Source organism: Oncorhynchus mykiss, chromosome 27 (genome assembly GCF_013265735.2).
Source record: "Oncorhynchus mykiss isolate Arlee chromosome 27, USDA_OmykA_1.1, whole genome shotgun sequence".
Classification (NCBI taxonomy): Eukaryota; Metazoa; Chordata; class Actinopteri; order Salmoniformes; family Salmonidae; genus Oncorhynchus; species Oncorhynchus mykiss.
This window is the reverse complement of record NC_048591.1, coordinates 30,987,048-31,008,238: the sequence shown is the minus strand read 5'-3', so window position 1 is coordinate 31,008,238 and position 21,191 is coordinate 30,987,048. Positions and strand designations below refer to the sequence as shown.

Genomic DNA, 21,191 nt, shown 5'->3' with positions numbered 1-21,191 from the left:
GTGGTGGTGCTTTGATGGTGACACTGTCAGGGATTTATTTAGAATTCAAGGCACACTTAACCAGCATGGCTACCACAGTATTCTGCAGCGATACACCATCCCATCTAGCTTAGAGAATGCCAAGAGTATGCAAGGCAAAGGGTGGCTAGTTTATAGAATATAAAATAGATTTAGATTTGTTTAAAAATGTTTGGTTACTTCATGATTCCATATGTGTTATTTCATAGTTTTGATGTCTTCACTATTATTCTACATTGTAGAAAATAGTAAAAATAAAGGAAAGCCCTTGAATGAGTAGGTGTGTCCATACTTTTGACTGATACTGTATGTTTAAAAAAAAAAAAGTCCCTTTATTATTTTCCTCTAACCCTACTACCCTTCCCGTAATTGGAGTAAACTAATGGACAACAACAACAATGCTTCTACTTCCAGCTTATTCATACTACAGTCGTGGCCAAAAGTTTTGAGAATGACGCAAATATAAATTTTCACAAAGTTTGCTGCTTCAGTGTCTAGATATTTTTGTCAGATGTTACTATGGAATTTTTTATAATTATTTTATAATTACAAGCATTAAGTGGCTTCTTTGCTGCCCTTCTTGACACCAGGCCATCCTCCAAAAGTCTTCACCTCACTGTACGTGCAGATGCACTCACACCTGCCTGCTGCCATTCCTGAGCAAGTTCTGTACTGGCGGTGCCCCGATCCCGCAGCTGAATCAACTTTAGGAGATGGTCCTGGATCTTTCTGGACTTTCTTGGGCACCCTGAAGCCTTCTTCACAACAATTGAACCGCTCTCCTTGATGTTCTTGTTGATCCAATAAATGGTTGATTTAGGTGCAATCTTACTGGCAGCAATATCCTTGCCTGTGAAGCCCTTTTTGTGCAAAGCAATGATGACGGCACATGTTTCCTTGCAGGTAACCATGGTTGATAGAGGATGATTCCAAGCGCCGCCCTCCTTTTGCAGCTTCCAGTCTGTTATTCGACTTAGTCAATCAGCATGACAGAGTGATCTCCAGTATTGTCCTCGCCAACACTCACACCTGTGTTAACGAGAGAATCACTGACATGATGGCAGCTGGTCCATTTGTGGCAGGGCTGAAATGAAGTGGAAATGTTTTTTGGGGAGATTTAGTTCATTTGTATGGCAAAGAGGGACTTTGCAATTAATTGCAATTCATCTGATCACTCTTCATAACATTCTGGAGTATATGCAAATTGCCATCATACAAACTGAGGCAGCCGACTTTGTGAAAATTAATATTTGTGTCATTCTCAACTTTTGGCCACGACTGTATATACGTTTTACGGACAAAATGTATTTTACAATAGTTATCTTTTGTATAGTTTTCCCATCCTTCAGCTTTCCTCAACCCCTCCCATCTATCTCTGAAGACTATCCGGATTTGATTTCTATTTCCCATATATGTTTAATTGTGCTGTTTCACAAAAGTTCTGAACCTATATACATTTTACAGACCCAGTATATTTTACATGAGTTATCTTGTTGTTTTTAGTCCCACCCTTCAGCTCCACTCAACCCTCCCATCTATCTCTTAACACCATCCAGTTTTGATTTCTATTTGCCATATATTCTTTAACTGTGGTGTTTTACAAAAGTTTTGAACCTTTCTATTCTCATAGTATCTACAGATTGTAAATTAAACAATTGTTTTTGTTGCTAAAAGTATTATTATATTATTGATCAACTGATTATGACTTTTCAAATCATCCAGCAGTGCTATTTGCATAGTTATCTCCAGGTAAATGTTACAATTCTTTAGCCGTTCCTGAACCTGCAACCAAAAACAAGCTACATATGGACAGTATCAAAACAAATTATTGATTGATTCTGTCTCTTAGCAGCTAAATATGCAGAGCTGGGATGGTTGTATCCCCCATACATATATATAACATTCTATTGGTTCTATTGACGTACAAGTTCCTGACTTTTTCCCCCTTCCACTTGACTCTTCCATTTTTGCGGTCAGAACATTCGGATCAAACCTACTCATTGGCCAGAGCGTCCAGCGTGCGATCCGAGAGCAAAACGCTCTGAATATACATACACATAATCTGACAGCACAGTTGCAGTCACCAACGCTTTGGATAACATAACAGACCAGATCATAACCAGCTCTTCTAAGGAGAGTAATGTTGAGTGAGCTGTTCTCTCGTTTGTGTCTGGATGTAGCTAGCATGTTTGCTTTGGGGCTTGACTGCTGTTGTTAGTACAGAATGCTTGGATCAAAACTTGGATCAACCCTTAAAGAGATGGGTGGGGCTAAACCTTAAGAGGGTGTGACTGATTTTGAATGGGTGAAGACAAAGAATGGCTCTCCAGTAGTAGTATCAAAACATTCAAAGGGTATTTTCTCAAAAGTGAGCTTACAAGTTTATCAACTTACTTTCCGATTGTTCCTCATCTGTAATGTATGATTTTCATTTTCTAGCTCAGAGTCTTTACTTTTATCCAATGTAAAAAAAACAGAATTTCAAATTTTGCTACAATAGGACCGATTCGAGCCAGTCGGTCACATATTTGACCTCTCAGCTTCCCTATGAAATCTAAACATTTCAAACAGAAAACCGAAGGATGATGGCCATGTAACAAAGAACAACCAGCAATAACATATACATGATCAAATACAAATCTTGAATTCTCCAATTACATTGAATGAATTACAGGAAAAAATACAAACCCTCCAACCCAAAAAGGCATGTGGTGTTGATGGTATCCTCAATTAAATTATAAAATATACAGACCATATATTCCAATTGGCTAATTGGCTATACAAATGTGACCTCAATAGCTACCATGGGATATACGTCAATAGCATCCTTGGAAAAACCCTCTCCATTATTATTTACAGCAGACTTGTACATTTTCTCAGTGAAAACAATGTACTGAACAAATGTCAAATTGGCTTTTTACCAAATTACTGTACGACAGACCATGTATTCACCCTGCACACCTTAATTGACAAACAAACCAAAGCATATGGCAAAGTCTTCTCATGCTATGTTGATTCCAAAAAAGCTTTTGACTCAATTTGGCATGATGGTCTGCTATACAAATGGATGGAAACACTGTGTTCGGGGGAAAAACATGAGACATTATGTACATCCATGTACTCAAACAACAAGCGTGCAGTTAAAATAGGCAAAAAACACACATTTCTTTCCACTGGGCCGTGGGGTGAGACAGGGATGCAACTTAAGCCCCAACCTCTTCACCATTATATCAACAAATTGGCGAGGGCACAGTCTGCAGCACCTGGCATCACCCTACTGGAATCTGAAGTCAAATGTCTACTGTTTGCTGATGTAACGTCTGCTGCCAAGTCAAACTCTCAAATACGTAAATCCACTGAACGCAGCTCACTCTCCAGACCCCAATCACCTGAATTCTGATCACCTGTTCACACACCTGTATGTCATTATCACACACTATTTAGTTCAGTTCTTTGCACCCCATTATTGTGAGGTATTGTTTGTTTTGTGACACTTCTATTCGGAGCTCTGTTTTTCCTGTAATGTAATCCTCCCGTGTATGACAGTTTTGGCCTGCCTCACTAACAACACTTTTTGCCTATTCCCTCCCTGTACTTTAGCCTATAGGATTTCCTGTTTTCAACCTATTGCCTGATCTCCTAGACAACGTTACTAGCCGTTTCCATGCCTGTACTGTTGCCTTTTTGGCATCCCTGTGTATGACCTTCTGCCTGCCCCTGGAACCAGCTACCTGCCTCCTCCTGTGGTCCTTTACTAATAAACGCCTTCTGCGCCCTGCGGTTGAAACCAGTTCTCTGTCTCCCATCGTGTTAATTTCAGCTGATAATTTGGCGCTTCTGTCCCCAACCAAGGAGGGCATACAGCTGCACCTAGTTCTTCTGCACAGATTCTGTCAGACCTGGGCCGTAACAGTAAATCTCAGTAAGACAAAAATAATGGTGACCCAGAAAAGATCCAGTTGCCAGGACCAAAAATGCAAATTCCATCTAGACACCTTTGCCCTAGAACTAACAAAAAACAATACATACCTCAGCCTAAACATCAGCGCCACAGGTAACTTCCACAAAGCTGTGAACGAGCTGACAGACAAGGCAAGAAGGGCCTTTTATGCCATCAAAAGAAACATCAAATTCAACATCCCATTTAGGATCTGGCAAAAAATACTTGAATCAGTTATAGAACCCTTTATGGTTGTGAGGCCGACCAATAATTCACAAAATGAGACAAACACCAAATTGAGACTCTGTATGCAGAATTCTGCAAAATTATCCTCGATGTACAATGTAAAACACCCAATAATGCACGCAGAGCAGAATTAGTCCGATACCTGCTAATTATCAAAATCCAGAAAAGAGCTGTTAAATTCTACAACAATCTAAAAGGAAGCGATTCCCAAACCTTCCATAACAAAGCCATCACCTACAGAGAGATGAACCTGGAGAAGAACCACCTAAGCAAGCTGGTCCTGGGGCTCTGTTCACAAACACAAACAGACCCCACAGAGCCCCTGGACAGCAACACAAGATCCAACCAAATCATGAGAAAACAAAAAGATAATTACTTGACATATTGGAAAGAATTAACAACCAAAAAACAGAGCAAACTAAAATGCTACTTGGCCCTAAACAGAGAGTGCACAGTAGCAGAATACCTGACTACTGTGAAATCTTTGTCTATGTACAGAGTCTGTGAGCATAGCCTTGCTATTTAGAAAGGCTGCCATAGGCAGACATGGCTCTCATGAGAACACAGGCTATGTGCTCACTGCCCACAAAATTAGGTGGAAACTGAGCTGCACTTCCTAACCTCCTGCCAAATTTATGACCATATTAGAGACACATATTTCCCTCAAATTACACAGATCCACAAAGAATTCGAAAACAAATCCAATTTTGATAAACTCACATATCTATTGGTTGAAATACCACAGTGTGCCATCACAGCAGCAAGATTTGTGACCTGTTGCCGCAAGAAAAGTGCAACCAGTGAAGAACAAACACCACTGAATATGCAACCCAGATTTATGGTTATTTATTTTAATTTTTTTACTTTAAACATCGTTACAACACTGTAATATGACATTTGAAATGTCTTCATTCTTTGGGAACTTCTGTGAATGTAATATTTACAGTACATGTTTTTGTTTATTTCACTTGTTTATTATCTACTTCACTTGCTTTGGCAATGTTAACATATATTTCCCACGCCAATAAAGCCCTTGAATTGAATTGAGAGAAAACTGGGGAAAATGAGCATTAAGGGAAGAGGGAGGGAAAAAGAGAAAGGGATTTTTGAAGGGGCGGGGAAAAGAGAAATTGGCTAGTGCTGAGGGATAGAGAAAGGGGAGAGGGCATGGGGAGAATAAGTAGGGTTAAGATAGTTACTGTAATTGCCTGTTAGTGTCCATAATGGCTAACTGTCTCTGCAGCGCTTCCTTTTCGTTAGGCTGATACATTCATCACAGCCTCCTGTATTGACCTTATCTATCACAGTTTCATTTCCTACAGAGTTATTTTTTATTTACAACTGTTTCTCTTCTCTTCCCATCTGCCTTACTGGGTCTTCAGCTTCCTCCGCTTGCCCGATGAGTTGCATGCACCAGCCAGGCGAGCGCACAATCTGACCATCCCCACTACAGTCAGAAATTAATCAGGCGTTACGGCAATGCCGGGAGTGATGTTTTGAGTCAAATCCATGACTCTGCCGGCTTAATTAGCGGTGAAATGGCGGAGAGTAATTGTCACGGCAACGAGCAAGGGTGTAAAAGGTCAGGTGTGCATGTTCTAAACCTCACCTCGACAGGATCGCATTAGCCTGTAGGGCCTGTAGGACAACTCTATTCCCTCCATCCACTGGGAAATAATTGAAAAATATATTCAGTGCCCTTAAACTACCCATCATTAATGATAAGGTGAAATGACATGGGAAAGCTATTATTATGACAATGTACTATCAATTATATTATAAATGTGAATTAAATTGGGTCAATACACCTTTGTCAATGTATGACTCTATGATAGCAGCTTGGTTGAAATAGGTCTGTGATATCTACACCATCTATTTCCTCCACAGCTCCTCCCTTCTCAACATTACTCAGGCCTATCATAATCACACAGCACTTTGGGCCTACGGCTCCTCCATACAGTGTCTGCTCTCAGACTGCTCCTGAATGGACACATGAAAGCCGGTGGCCTAATCACTCTTATTATGTGCAGAGATGCTAGTACTTTGAAAAACCATTGGATAAAAAACGACCAGCTTCATAAACACACTGATGTGGAATAGATTCAGGGCATACTGCTCTGGGTTGGTCAAAGCTCTTTATTGCCTTACTATTTTGTTCATTGAAATTGTTAAAAGCATTATAACAAATAATACGGCAACAAAGATCTTGTACTGTTGTGCGTCTGTCCAGCATGGAGTGTGTCTCTAGTCTAGACCATAGGGCACATGTTTGTGTCTAGCTCTTTTCGTTGCTTTGTAGAGATAACTGGTCTTCTGTGGAGAACATGCCACTTTAGTGGCATTTTTTGCTCAGAGCACGGCCTCTTGTTTAGAGCACAGTGTCTTTGAATGCTGTTCACATGCCATCGTGTTGCTCTCTGTGTTTCTCTCTGTGGAGTCTGATGGAAGATCCTGTGTCTCAGAGGAGAGTTGTGTCCAAAGCATTCCCACAAAGATCCCGTCTGGTTTTATCTAGTGGAGCGCGCTGCCAGAAAGGTCAGGGTATTTGAATTTCTGCTCAGGTCTAAAAAAAAGCAAATAATAAAGCCAGGTTAAATCAAACAAGCAGCGAGAGAGAAAAAAGGAGCGGCACATTAATTTGTTCTCAAGATATATCAAAAAAAGAAGAAGAAGCTCTGTACCTTTGGTAATCGTGTTTTCCCAAGACAGGCATGAGTTTTAGCGAGGCGGTGAACCAACTTCGCTCCATTCACAAACAGATGTTATCACATGGCATTTAAGCCAGAAGTACCCAATGAAGGTGTTTTTAAAATTGAGGTTGCAGGTGCGACGAGTCCCCCAAGGGCTCTCTCTCTCATCTTAAGGTGTTTCTTAAAACATACATCCTATTAGTGACAGCCTAAACCCTTCAGGCTGCAGAGGTAGAAGACAAACATCTCCACGCAGATCCAACAACATCTTCAAATGCCTGAGGATGGGGACGGAGTCCACACTGGTGTTCTTATCAGGGGAAACCTCTCAATCAGAGGCTGGGTTGGGCATTTCATATAGTTACTTATTTTATTTAACCTTTATTATACTGTTTTTTCTCATTGAGATAAAATCTATTTATCAAGAGAGACCTGGTCCAACAGCAGCAGGGGGAACAACGTTTCAGAAAATACAACTTACATACACTAACACAACATTGAACAAAACTACAGACACACATTCAGTCCAACAATTACATATCGCGTAAAAAAGCACAAGTGTCATAACTAAAATAAACAGCTGTCCTAAAGACAGTTACTCTCTTATGGGATATTTACATCGACCAAGTGTTTAAACTCCACCAACGTGACTAGATCATCAAATATTTAAATGTTTAGGAAAGAATTCCAGGACCAAGAATTCCAGGAGCTGAGTAACTAAAACTATTTCTATCATTGACCTGTTCTAATTCTTGGTACTGTTAAAAGCAAATGAGAACGGGACCGTCATTTATATTTATTTACTGACCTGATTAAAAAATAATATAGATAAATTGGCATTTTACACAAAATTGACTTAGAAATCAGTATATACTAGTGTTTAAGCCTACGCAAGGTCAATGACGACCAGCCAACAGCACTGTAGATATCACAATGATATGTTAAATGTTCATGGTAATGGTGATTGGTTATGAACCTGAGTTCCACATGATATACTGAATCAAGTGCTCTCAGGGTAGTGGTTGAGGCCTGCGTATACAGTTGAAGTCGTAAGTGTACATACACCTTAGCCAAATACATTTAAACATTTAATCCTAGTAAAAATTCCCTGTGTTAGGTAAGTTAGGATCACCAATTTATTTTAAGAATGTGAAATGTCACAATAATAGTAGAGAGAATTATTTATTTCAGCTTTTATTTATTTCATCACATTCCCAGTGGGTCAGACGTTTGCATACACTCAATTAGTATTTGGTTGCATTGCCTTTAAATTGTTTAACTTGGGTCAAACGTTTCAGGTAGCCTTTCACAAGCTTCCCACATTAAGCCGGGTGACTTTTGGCCCATTCCTCCTGACAGAGCTGGTGTAACTGAGTCAGGTTTGTAGGCCTCCTTACTCGCACATGTTTCTTCAGTTCTGCCCACAAATTTTCTATAGGATTGAGGTCGGGGCTTTGTGATGGCCACTCCAATACCTTGACTTTGTTGTCCTTAAGCCATTTTGCCACAACTTTGGAAGTATGCTTGGGGTCACTTTCCATTTGGAAGATCCATTTGCGACCAAGCTTTAACTTCCTGGCTGATGTCTTGAGATCTTTCTTCAATGTATCCACATTATTTTTCTGCCTCATGATGCCATCTATTTTGTGAAGTACACCAGTCCCTCCTGCATCAAAGCACCCCCACACAACATGATGCTGCCGTGCTTCACGGTTGGGATGGTGTTCGTCGGCTTGCAAGCCTCCCCCTTTTCCTCCAAACATAGTGATGGTCATTATGGCTGAACAGTTCTATTTTTGTTTCATCAGACCAGAGGACATTTCTCCAAAAAGTACGTTCTTTGTCCCCATGTCCAGTTGCAAACCGTAGTCTGGCTTTTTTATGGCGGTTTTGGAGCAGTGGCTTCTTCCTTACTGAGCTGCCTTTCAGTTTATGTCGATATCGGACTCGTTTTACTGTGGATATAGATACTTTTGTACCTGTTTCCTCCAGCATCTTCGCAAGGTCCTTTGCTGTTGTTCTGGGACTGATTTGCACCTTTCGCACAAAAGTATGTTCATCTCTAGGAGACAGAACACGTCTCCTTCCTGAGCGGTATGACGGCTGTGTGGTCCCATGGTGTTTATACTTGTGTACTATTGTTTGTACAGATGAACGTGGAACCTTCATGCTTTTGAAAATTGCTCCCAAGTATGAATCAGACTTGTGGACGTCTACAATTTTATTTCTGAGGTCTTGGCTGATTTCTTTTGATTTTCCCATGATGTCAAGCAAAGAGGCACTGAGTTTGAAGGTAGGTCTTGAAATATATCCACGGGTACACCTCCAATTGACTCAAATGATGTCAATTAGCCTAATAGAAGCTTCTAAAGCCATGACATAATTTTCTGGAAATTTCCGAGCTGTTTAAAGGCACAGTCAACTTAGTGTATGTAAATGTCTGACCCACTGGAATTGTGACACAGTGAGTTATAAGTGAAATAATATGTCTGTAAACAATTGTTGGAAAATGTACTTGAGTCATGCACAACTTGACTTGCCCAAACTATAGTTTGTTAACAAGAAATTTCAACTATATATATCACTCAAATCCAAAGCCACCAGTATTGTACATCGTGGTGGTGATGTTGGGGTGGTGGGAGTACTGTTCAGGGGCAGAACAACAGATTTGTACCTTGTCAGCTCAGGGATTTGAACTTGCAACCTTTCGGTTACTAGTCCAATGCTCTAACCACTAGGCTACCCTGCCGCCCCAGGGTGGTATTGGAGTTTTGGTGGTGTTGGAGTGGTGGTGCAGGTGTGCTGGTATGCTTCAGTGCCCTACTAGGCCAACTGCCTAATTTTTATCCCAAAATGTCAAAAATACATATTTTTCATCGGAGACCACACAAAATGTGTACCTTCCTTTCTGATCTGTTGTGATTCTGTGTTATGATTCATGTATTTGCAATGAAATTAAATATTGTTACGATATATAGTTTCTGGTGCTTACTAGAACACTTATGTTTGGTTGTGTTTATATACTGACAGTGCCTTAAGTCTTAGACGTAGTGATTCCATGAATTACTGAAGTGGTTTCCCAATGTAATTACACATACACCCAGGGACAAAGGCTGTGTAATGTGAAGTGGCACTAAAGACAGCTGTACAAATTGTTTGTTGTATGGACTTTTTTTCTCTCCTTCTCCTTCCCTGAATGTCGGATAATGTACCCATAAGAAAGTGATACACATGTATTTAGGTAATTTTCACTTGGATGTGTATCACACAAAACACAAAACACCCTAGTTTGGTGTTGTTAACAACCAACAATTTCCTCGTACAGAAATCACAGGATGGAATTGGGGCATTGCTGTTCACACCTGAGTCAGAGAACGCCGTGAGAAAGTGAAGCAGTTGAGGAGGAAATGGGCTGTTGTTGCCGTTTTAAAACTCCTTACCTTTGATAAAGAGATGGTATATAAAACGGTGAGCTAGCTAGCTAACTCCTGCTTCACGGCCCTCAGGGGCTTTGCACAATTATGCCGTGCTAATCGTCCTACTGCTCATGGACTTTGTTTTGGCAGGGCCCAGGAAGTAGTGCTCTGCTGGCAGTTCAATAGTGGTCATTGATCAAGCTTGGCGGAGCGCTTTGAGACCTACAGGGGATGTTTGAGAGAGAAAAGAGAGGGAGAGAAAAGAGGTAGGGGAGATAAGCAAAATGAGAGTGTTTCTCAGAAAAACTAAAGAATGGAGATCCTCTGCCAGGAAAGGTGGTGTGTGTGTGTGTGTGTGTGTGTGTGTGTGTGTGTGTGTGTGTGTGTGTGTGTGTGTGTGTGTGTGTGTGTGTGTGTGTGTGTGTGTGTGTGTGTGTGTGTGTGTGTGTGTGTGTCTGTATTTCCAAGTGGAAGTTGCAGTTGGGGGAGGAAAGAAAAGCTGTTGTATTCATTTTTCACAAAGCCAGTCTCAGTTCACCCAGTAATTACATGCAGACTAAAAATGTATCAACAACTGTGAACACATGACTGACATTCTCTCTCTCTTTTTCTCCATCCCTCTTTCACACACTCCCTTCTCTATCGTAGTGAACAAACACAAGCCATGGATTGAGACGTCATACCATGGGGTAATCACAGAGAACATGGACATCGTCCTACTGGACCCTCCCCTGGTGGCCCTGGACAAAGACGCCCCCGTGCCCTACGCAGGTATGGTACACCCCACTGCTGTGTGATTTGGTATTTTGGTATTTTATTAGCATCCCCATTAGCGAAAGCAGCAGCAACTCTTCCTTGGGTCCACACAAAACATGAAAAGTGGTGGAATGGTGAGTGAAGTACCAAGTTGTGATCAATGGGTGAGCGAAGTACCAAGTTGTGATGAATGGGTTAGCGAAGTACCAAGTTGTGATGAATGGGTTAGCGAAGTACAGAGTTGTGATGAATGGGTGAGAGAAGTACCAAGTTGTGATGAATGGGTGAGAGAAGTACCAATTTGTGATGAATGGGTAAACGAAGTACCAAGTTGTGATGAATGGGTTAGCGAAGTACCAAGTTGTGATGAATGGGTGAGCGAAGTACCAAGTTGTGATGAATGGGTGAGTGAAGTACCAAGTTGCGATGAATGGGTGAGTGAAGTACCGAGTTGTGATGAATGGGTGAGCGAAGTACCAAGTTGTGATGAATGGGTGAGCAAAGTACCAAGTTGTGATGAATGGGTGAGTGAAGTACCAAGTTGTGATGAATGGTGAGCGAAGTACCAAGTTGTGATGAATGGGTGAGCGAAGTACCAAGTTGTGATGAATGGGTGAGCGAAGTACCAAGGTGTGATGAATGGGTGAGCGAAGTACCAAGTTGTGATGAATGGGTGAGCGAAGTACCAAGTTGTGATGAATGGATTAGCGTCGTTCATTCAGAGGACAATTTACTCGCTCTTAACTGCTGTGGTTGACCTTGGTTCTTGGAAGCTCTTGTAAATCATTAAAATAAAATGCATTAAGCCGGACCATGTTATTTCATACTTCTGCTTTCCAAGAAAATAAAACAGAATGTATAATTTCTTATTTAAAACCACTAGCTTTAAACTAGTACTACAAAACACATTCATATGAAAGCTATTCCCTCCCTTATGTCCTTTAACCAATGTGAAACCAATACTAACATGTTTCCCTCTTAGTAGTGCAAATAAAATTAGATTGAATCAATGTGATGGTGAACACTCCCCTATTGGGTTGCCAGTCCCAGTGGGTTGTCATTAGCTACAGGCTAACTGGCCAGCCTGGCTCCACTGCCTCCTGCCAGGCCTCTTGATGTGGCCAAGGCCTCAGTGTGGGGTTGGCTCCTGGGCTGGTGCCCACTCTCAGAACCCCTCAGGCTGGGTTGGAGCAGCTCTGATGTAGGCTGGCGAGAAGGATGGCTGGCTGGATATGGTTGTCTGAGTTTTCCTTCTAGTATGTGGAGACAGTGTAGTGGCCTGAGAGGGTTGCCTGTAATGGCCACCCTACAGGGAGAGAGAGAGACAGAGAGAGAGAGAAATAACATATGGAATCATGTAGTAACCAAAATATGAAAATAATGGTGGCCCATTTGCTAGAACCACGAACACAAATTCCATCTAGACACCGTTGCCCTAGAGCACACAAAAAGCTATACATACCTTGGCCTAAACATCAGTGCCACAGGTAACTTCCACAAAGCTGTGAAGCTGTAAATGATCTGAGAGATAAGGCAAGAAGGGCCTTCAATGCCATCAAAAGGAACATACATTTTGACATACCAGTTAGGATCTGGCAAAAAACACTTGAATCAATTAAAGAAACCATTGCCCTTTAAGGTTGTGAGATCTGGTGTCCGCTCACCAACCAAGAATTCACAAAATGGGACAAACACAAAATTGAGACTCTGCATGCAGAATTCTGCAAAAATATCCTCTGTGTACAATTTAAAACACCAAATAATGCCTGCAGAGCAGAATTAGGCCGATACCCGCTAATCCAGAAAAGAGCTGTTCAATTCTACAACCACCTAAAAGGAAGCGATTCCCAAACCTTCCATACCAAGCCATCACCTACAGAGAAATTAACCTGGAGAAGAGTCCCCTAAGCAAACTGGTCCTGGGGCTCTGTTCACTAACAGACCCCACAGAACCCCAGGACAGCAACATAATTAGACCCAACCAAATCATGAGAAAGCAAAAAGATAATTACTTAACACATTGGAAAGAATTGACAAAAAAACAGAGCCAACTAGAATGCTATTTAGCCCTAAACAGAGAGTACACAATGGCAGAATAACTGACCACTGTGACTGATCCAAACTTAAGGAAATCTTTGACTATGTACAGACTCAGTGAGCATAGCCTTGCTATTGAGAAAGGCAGCCAAAGGCAGAAACTGGCTCTCAAGATAAGACAGGCTATGTGCACACTGCCCACAAAATGAGGTGGAATCTGAGCTGCACTTCCTAACCTCCTGCAAAATGTATGACCATATTAGAGATACATATTTCCCTCAGATTACACAGACCCACAAAGAATTCAAAAACAATTCCAATTTTGAAAACTCCCATATCTACTGGGTGAAATACCACAGTGTGCCATCACAGCAGCAAGATTTGTGACCTGTTGCCACAAGAAAAGGGCAACCAGTGAATAACAAACACCATTGTAAATACAACCTATATTTATGTTTATTTATTTTCCCTTTTGTACTTTAACTATTTGCACATCATTACAACATGGTATATAGACATACTATGACATTTGAAATGTCTATATTATTCTGGACATTTTGTGAACTTTTGTTCTACTGTAAATGTTTTATTGTTTATTTCACTTTAGTTTATTAACTATTTCACTTGTTTTGCCAATGTTAACTTATGTTTCTTATGTTAATAGGAATTGAATTCAATTGAGAGAGAGAATTGAATGAGAGTGAGAGAGAGATAGAGAGACAGAGATAGAGATGAGACAGCAGGGAAGGACTTTATCTTTCTCTCTCTATCATATTTCTTTCACACTACCTCCTCTCTCTCTCTCTATCTCTCTCTCTCTTTCTCTCTTCCTCTCTCTCTCTCTCTCTCTCGCTCTCTCTCTCTCTCTCTCTTCCTCTCTCTCTCCCTCCCCCCCCTCTCTCTCTCCCTCTCTCTCTCCCTCTCTCTCTCTCTCTCTCTGTCTCTCTCTCTACCTCTCTCTCTCTCTCTCTCTCAATTCAATTCAATTCAAGGGCTTTATTGGCATGGGACACATGTGTTAACATTGCCAAAGCAAGTGAGGTAGATAATATATAAAGTGAATATATAAAGTGAAATAAACTATAAAAATTAACAGTAAACATTACACATACTACGGAAAAAGAAGGAACAGCATGTCAGAAATCAGCTCAATGTAATTGAAGAATCCATAGACTCTAACCACTTCTGGGAAAATTGGAAAACACTAAACAAACAACAACACAAATAATTATCTATCCAAAATGGAGATGTATGGGTAAACCCCTTCTCCAATCTTTTTGGCTCTATAACAAAGAATAAAGAGCAAAAACATATACATGATCAAATACAGATCTTAGAATCAACTATTAAAGACTACCAGAACCCACTGGATTCTCCAATTACATTGAATGAGTTACAGGACAAAATAAAAACCCTCCAACCCAAAAAATGCCTGTGGTGTTGATGGTATCCTCAATGAAATGATCAAATATACAGACAACAAATTCCAATTGGCTATACTAAAACTCTTTAACATCATCCTTAGCTCTGGCATCTTCCCCAATATTTGGAACCAAGGACTGATCACCCCAAATTTGACCCCAATAACTACCGTGGGACATGCGTCAACAGTAACCTTGGGAAAATCCTCTGCATTATCATTAACAGCAGACTCGTACATTTCCTCAATGAAAACAATGTACTGAGCAAATGTCAAATTGTCTTTTTACCAAATTACTGTACAACAGACCATGTATTCACCCTGCACACCCTAATTGACAACCAAACAAACCAAAACAAAGGCAAAGTCTTCTCATGCTTTGTTGATTTCAAAAAAGCCTTCGACTCAATTTGGCATGAGGGTCTGCCATACAAACTGATGGAAAGTGGTGTTGGGGGTAAAACATACAACATTATAAAATCCATGTACACAAACAACAAGTGTGTGGTTAAAATTGGCAAAAAACACACACATTTCTTCACACAGGGTCGTGGGGTGAGACAGGGTTGCAGCTTAAGCCCCACCCTCTTCAACATATATATCAACGAATTGGCGCGGGCACTAGAAAAGTCTGCAGCACCCGGCCTCACCCTACTAGAATCCGAAGTCAAATGTCTGCTGTTTGCTGATGATCTGGTGCTTCTGTCACCAACCAAGGAGGGCCTACAGCAGCACCTAGATCTTATGCACAGATTCTGTCAGACCTGGGCCCTGACAGTAAATCTCAGTAAGACCAAAATAATGGTGTTCCAAAAAAGGTCCAGTCACCAGGACCACAAATACAAATTCCATCTAGACACTGTTGCCCTAGAGCACACAAAAAACGATACATACCTTGGCCTAAACATCAGCGCCACAGGTAAATTCCACAAAGCTGTGAACGATCTGAGAGACAAGGCAAGAAGGGCATTCTATGCCAACAAAAGGAACATAAATTTCAACATACCAATTGGATTTGGCTAAAAATACTTGAATCAGTCATAGAGCCCATTGCCCTTTATTGTTGTGAGGTCTGGGGTCCGCTCACCAACCAAGACTTCACAAAATGGGACAAACACCAAATTGAGACTCTGCACGCAGAATTCTGCAAAAATATCCTCTGTGTACAACGTAGAACACCAAATAATGCATGCAGAGCAGAATTAGGCCGATACCCACTAATTATCCAAATCCAGAAAAGAGCCGTTAAATTCTACAACCAGCTAAAAGGAAGCGATTCACAAACATTCCATAACAAAGCCATCACCTACAGAGAGATGAACATGGAGAAGAGTCCCCTAAGCAAGCTGGTCCTGGGGCTCTGTTCACAAACACAAACACACCATACAGAGCCCCAGAACAGCAGCACAATTAGACCCAACCAAATCATGAGAAAACAAAAAGATAATTACTTGACACATTGGAAAGAATTAACAAAAAAACAGAGCCAACTAGAATGCTATTTGGCCCTACACAGAGAGTACACAGTGGCAGAATACCTGACCACTGTGACTGACCCAATTAAGGAAAGCTTTGACTATGTACAGACTCAGTGAGCATAGCCTTGCTATTGAGAAAGGCTGCCGTAGGCAGACATGGCTCTCAAGAGAAGACAGGCTATGTGCACACTGCCCACAAAATGAGGTGGAAACTGAGCTGCAATTCCTAACCTCCTGCCCAACGTATGACCATATTAGAGAGACATATTTCCCTCAGATTACACAGATCCACAAAGAATTCGAAAACAAATCCAATTTTGATAAACTCCCATATCTACTGGGTGAAATTCCACAATGTGCCATCACAGCAGCAAGATGTGTGACCTGTTGCCACGAGAAAAGGGCAACCAGTGAAGAACAAACACCATTGTAAATACAACCCATATTTATGCTTATTTATTTTATCTTGTGTCCTTTAACCATTTCTACATTGTTAAAACACTGTATATATATATATGATATGACATTTGTAATGTCTTTATTGTTTTGAAACTTCTGTATGTGTAATGTTTACTGTTAATTTTGATTGTATATTTCACTTTATATATTCACTTTATATATTCACTTTATATGTTGTCTACCTCACTTGCTTTGGCAATGTTAACACATGTTTCCCATGCCTTTGAATTGAATTGAATTGAATGCCAAGTGTGTGCAAAGCTGTCATCAAGGCAAAGGATGGCTACTTTGAAGAGTCGTTTAACACTTTTATGGTTTCTATATGATTCCATATGTGTTATTTCATAGTTTTTATGTCTTCATTATTATTCTACAATGTAGAAAATAGTAAAAATAAAGAAAAACCATTGAATGACTAGGTGTGTACAAACTTTTTACTGGTACTGTACATAATATACAAAAGTGAAATAAACAATTAACAGTAAAAATTACACCCACACAAGTACATTTCAAATTATGTCATATTATGTCTACATTCAGTGTTGTAATGATGTGCAAATTGTTCTCTCTCCCTCTCTCTCTGGGCTGTGGTCACGAGTATCTTCTGGAGACACAGTCTGGGGCTCACAGTCAGTCAGTAATTAACTGAAGGGAGTTTTGTTTTAGGGGGCTTTGCCTAGGTACCATTCACACCTCCTTAATTTCAATGCCTTGACTTAATACGTCTCTCTCCCTCTCTCTGACTGACTCAATGTCAGACAGCACACACACACAGGCCCATAACAGGCCCATTGGAAATTATGTCCCGCAATTCCAACTGCTAAACTTCACATGGGCTTCTTAAGAGTCTACATGAACCTTTAAGCAATAGTGGATAATTAGTCAATCAGCTCCCACCAACTGGAGTGTCCATTATACTGCTTTTCCAGAGAGGCTGTTGGTGCAGCTGCTACTTTACAGCAGAGGGTAGGTCATTAAGTATTGAGTGAACCGGGGTTAATAGCTAGGCTGTACAGAGAGCTGCATTACAGCCACAGGCTACAGCCTCTCCTCACTTACTAATGTGACTGAATGGGTAGGGTCGCAGCGGGGAGACACAAGCACGTACGCACACACGCAGACACACACAAAATGCAAATGCACTCTTTCTGAATGTTCACTTGTGAAATCAGTCCGTCTTCCTATCCTTTGGTGTTCTACTAGACTCCGGTGCATCATACACACCCATATACACACAAACACACAGGCATTTTCCAATCACTTGAGGGATCCAGCTCATCTTGTAAAGTTGTGCTGATGTGTCTATTCATCAGCACTCGTTATGTTTCACTGCTCCCCCTCGGTGGTGCTCTGTGTGGTGTGACTATGTCTGCTTTAGTTAGCAGGTTCCTACAGTTGTTCCTATCATTTCAGTATACCTATATGGACTGTAACTGCAGGTGCACAAGTTCACTTCTACATGTGATATGTTAGTATGTTCTATGGCCCTCAAAATCAAATCTGGACCTCAAAGTTAGTTCCAGGGACTGATTTAGACCTGGGACACCAGGTAGGTGCAATTGATTATCAGGTAGAAGAGAAAACCAGCAGTAGTCCGGACCTCATAGGGTAAGATTTGAATACCCCGGTTCTATGGTATGCACAGTCCTATCTACCACCATTACATAGATACAGTGATATTGGTGCCATGTTCAATCAAAACCAATAATCGGAACCTGACAAACAACCTCAGGCAAAATATTTCTATATCACTAGATTCAATAAAATATCTGGACTCACTAAACATCATCACACATACATTTACTTGATTTTATAAGTATCCTATTTCAGACAGATGCTCTGTCCCTCCCTATTCACTGGTAGCTAACAGCAAGAGTCTTCTATCTGGGTGGGACTGTCTGGTAATGTGATGAGCGTCTGAGGATCCTCGTAATGACGCCGAGTAAACAGATACGAGCGAACACACAGTGGGGCTAATGTGTTGTGATTAATTAGCCTCCGTCGTGCTGTCGGTCTGAATGGGAGACAGAGAGCTAGCGTAACACTCCTCCACACACTGCTAATGACAAACAGCCTGTCATTAGCCTAGCGGGTAGCGCCTAGCGGTTAGCGGCTCCTCCTCACCATACAGCAGGCTAGGGCTGAATGGTGGATAGAGAGCATTAAACAGCCTCTCATTACCCTAGTGGGTAGTGGGTAGCGCCTAGCGGGTAGCACCTAGCGGCTAGCGGCTCCTCCTCACCATACAGCAGACTAGGAGTGGATGGTGGATAGATAACATTAGCATAGTATTAAACCTGCATAATGTGTCAATTAATGTATAGTGATTATCATATTTTAGGGAAGACCCAGATGCAGACAGTGTTGATGTAACAAACATTTATTACTAGAACGGGGGCAAGCAAAATGACAGGCTAAGGGCAGGTAGAGGTCGGTAATCCAGATCAGAGTCCAAAAGGTACAGAACGGCAGGCAGTCTCAGTGTCAGGGCAGGCAGAGGTCAATAAATCCAGTGTGATGTGGCAAAGTACAGAACGGCAGGCAGGGTCAGGGCAGGCAGAATGGTCAAAACCGGGAAAACTAGAAAACTGGGACTAGAAACAGACAGGCGCAAGGGGGAAAACGCTGGTAGGCTTGACAAACAAAACTAACTGGCAGTAGACAAACAGAGAACACAGTCATAAATACACTGGGGATAATGGAGAAGATGAGCGACACCTGGAGCGGGGTGGAGACAAGCACAAAGACAGGTGAAACAGATGAGGGTGTGACAGTGATGATTTATTGTTTTGTAATGTGTTGGAGTGTAGCCTAATATGGGCTTTTGTAGCAACATTCCATTCCATTAGTCATTGGTTCCACTGGAGATTGTTGGAACATTCAAATGGGCATTCCAACATTGAACCCACTGTGTTTCAGCCCTGACAGTGTATTAACTTGTCCCGCCAGTGATTCAATTCATTGAATTAACATATTTTCAGTCACAGAGTATAAATGGTACCTATCTGGCATGTTAACTTAGAGTGATTAAAGATTATGTATTAAGATGTAGAAAAAAAACATATTGGATTAGAGATGCCCTAAAGACCCTTTGTGCCTTTGAAAACTAAGTTAATGAGTGGAGGAAAAGATGGGAGAGGCTAGAGGGTTGCTTTTAATACACTAATATATGTTTTGAACAGGTACCGCTGTGTCTATATTCCTTCAGAACCCAGGACTTCAAAGACGTAGCTTGAAAAAATTAATTAAAAAGAAACAGATTCATAAAAAAAGTTACGAGAGAGAGAAATATTAGGTCTGTTCCGAGGCAGACCGATGCCTCTCCTCTTTCGACTCGTTCATTCCTTTTCTCAATTTCTCTGACTGGTAATTAAAAAACATCCCGCATGTGCTCTGCCATTTTGTGGAGGACTTGACTTTGACCCCTGGACAGTGCCTCAAATTGCTTTCTCTCTATCTCTCTCTCTTTCTCTCTCTGTCTCTTCACCCATCTCTCATGCTACCACTCAAACTCAATATGTGATCAGCTATAGTACACAGTATATACAGTGCATTCGGAAAGTATTCTGACCCCTTGAATTTTTTCACATTTTGTTACGTTACAGCCTTATTCTTAAATGTATTAAATTGTCATTTTCCCCCTAATCAATACCCCATAATGACAAAACAAAAACAGGTTTACAGTGGGGCAAAAAAGTATTTAGTCACTTAAAAAGATGAGAGGCCTGTAATTTTCATCATAGGTACACTTCAACTATGACATACAAAATGGGGAAAAAAATCCAGAAAATCACATTGTAGGATTTTTTATGAACTTATTTGCAAATTATGGTGGAAAATAAGTATTTGGTCAATAACAAAAGTTGATCACAATACTTTGTTATATACCCTTTGTTGGCAATGACAGAGGTCAAACGTTTTCTGTAAGTCTTCACAAGGTTTTCACACACTGTTGCTGGTATTTTGGCCCATTCCTCCATGCAGATCTCCTCTAGAGCAGTAATGTTTTGGGGCTGTTTTGGAGCTGTTGATGGGCAACACAGACTTTCAACTCCCTCCAAAGATTTTCTATGGGGTAGAGATCTGGAGACTGGCTAGGCCACTCCAGGACCTTGAAATGCTTCTTACGAAGCCACTCCTTCGTTGCCCGGCGGTGTGTTTGGGATCATTGTCATGCTGAAAGACCCAGCCACGTTTCATCTTCAATGCCCTTGCTGATGGAAGGAGGTTTTCACTCCAAATCTCACGATACATGGCCCCATTCATTCTTTCCTTTACACGGATCAGTCGTCCTGGTCCCTTTGCAGAAAAACAGCCCCAAAGCATGATGTTTCCACCCCATGCTTCACAGTAGGTATGGTGTTCTTTGGATTCTTTGTCCTCCAAACACGACGAGTTGATTTTTTACCAAAAAGTTATATTTTGGTTTCATCTGACCATATGACATTCTCCCAATCTTCTTCTGGATCACCCAAATGCTCTCTAGCAAACTTCAGACGGTCCTGGACATGTACTGGCTTAAGCAGGGGGACACGTCTGGCACTGCAGGATTTGAGTCCCTGGCGGCGTAGTGTGTTACTGATGGTAGGCTTTGTTACTTTGGTCCCAGCTCTCTGCAGTTCATTCACTTGGTCCCCCCCCCCGTGTGGTTCTGGGATTTTTGCTCACAGTTCTTGTGATCATTTTGACCCCACGGGGTGAGATCTTCCGTGAAGCCCCAGATCGAGGGAC

The 21,191-nt window shown here is 41.2% G+C and overlaps 1 protein-coding gene across 2 annotated transcripts in view; it reads left to right on the top strand.

The window, feature by feature from the left end:
- LOC110507154 (calsyntenin-2) overlaps positions 1-21,191 on the top strand; it is a 449,723-nt gene that overhangs the window by 192,559 nt on the left and 235,973 nt on the right. For both annotated transcript variants that reach the window (XM_036965819.1, XM_036965818.1), the window contains exon 2: positions 10,959-11,081. In XM_036965819.1, coding sequence (XP_036821714.1) covers positions 10,959-11,081 — 123 coding nt within the window. The remainder of the gene's footprint in view (positions 1-10,958; positions 11,082-21,191) is intronic.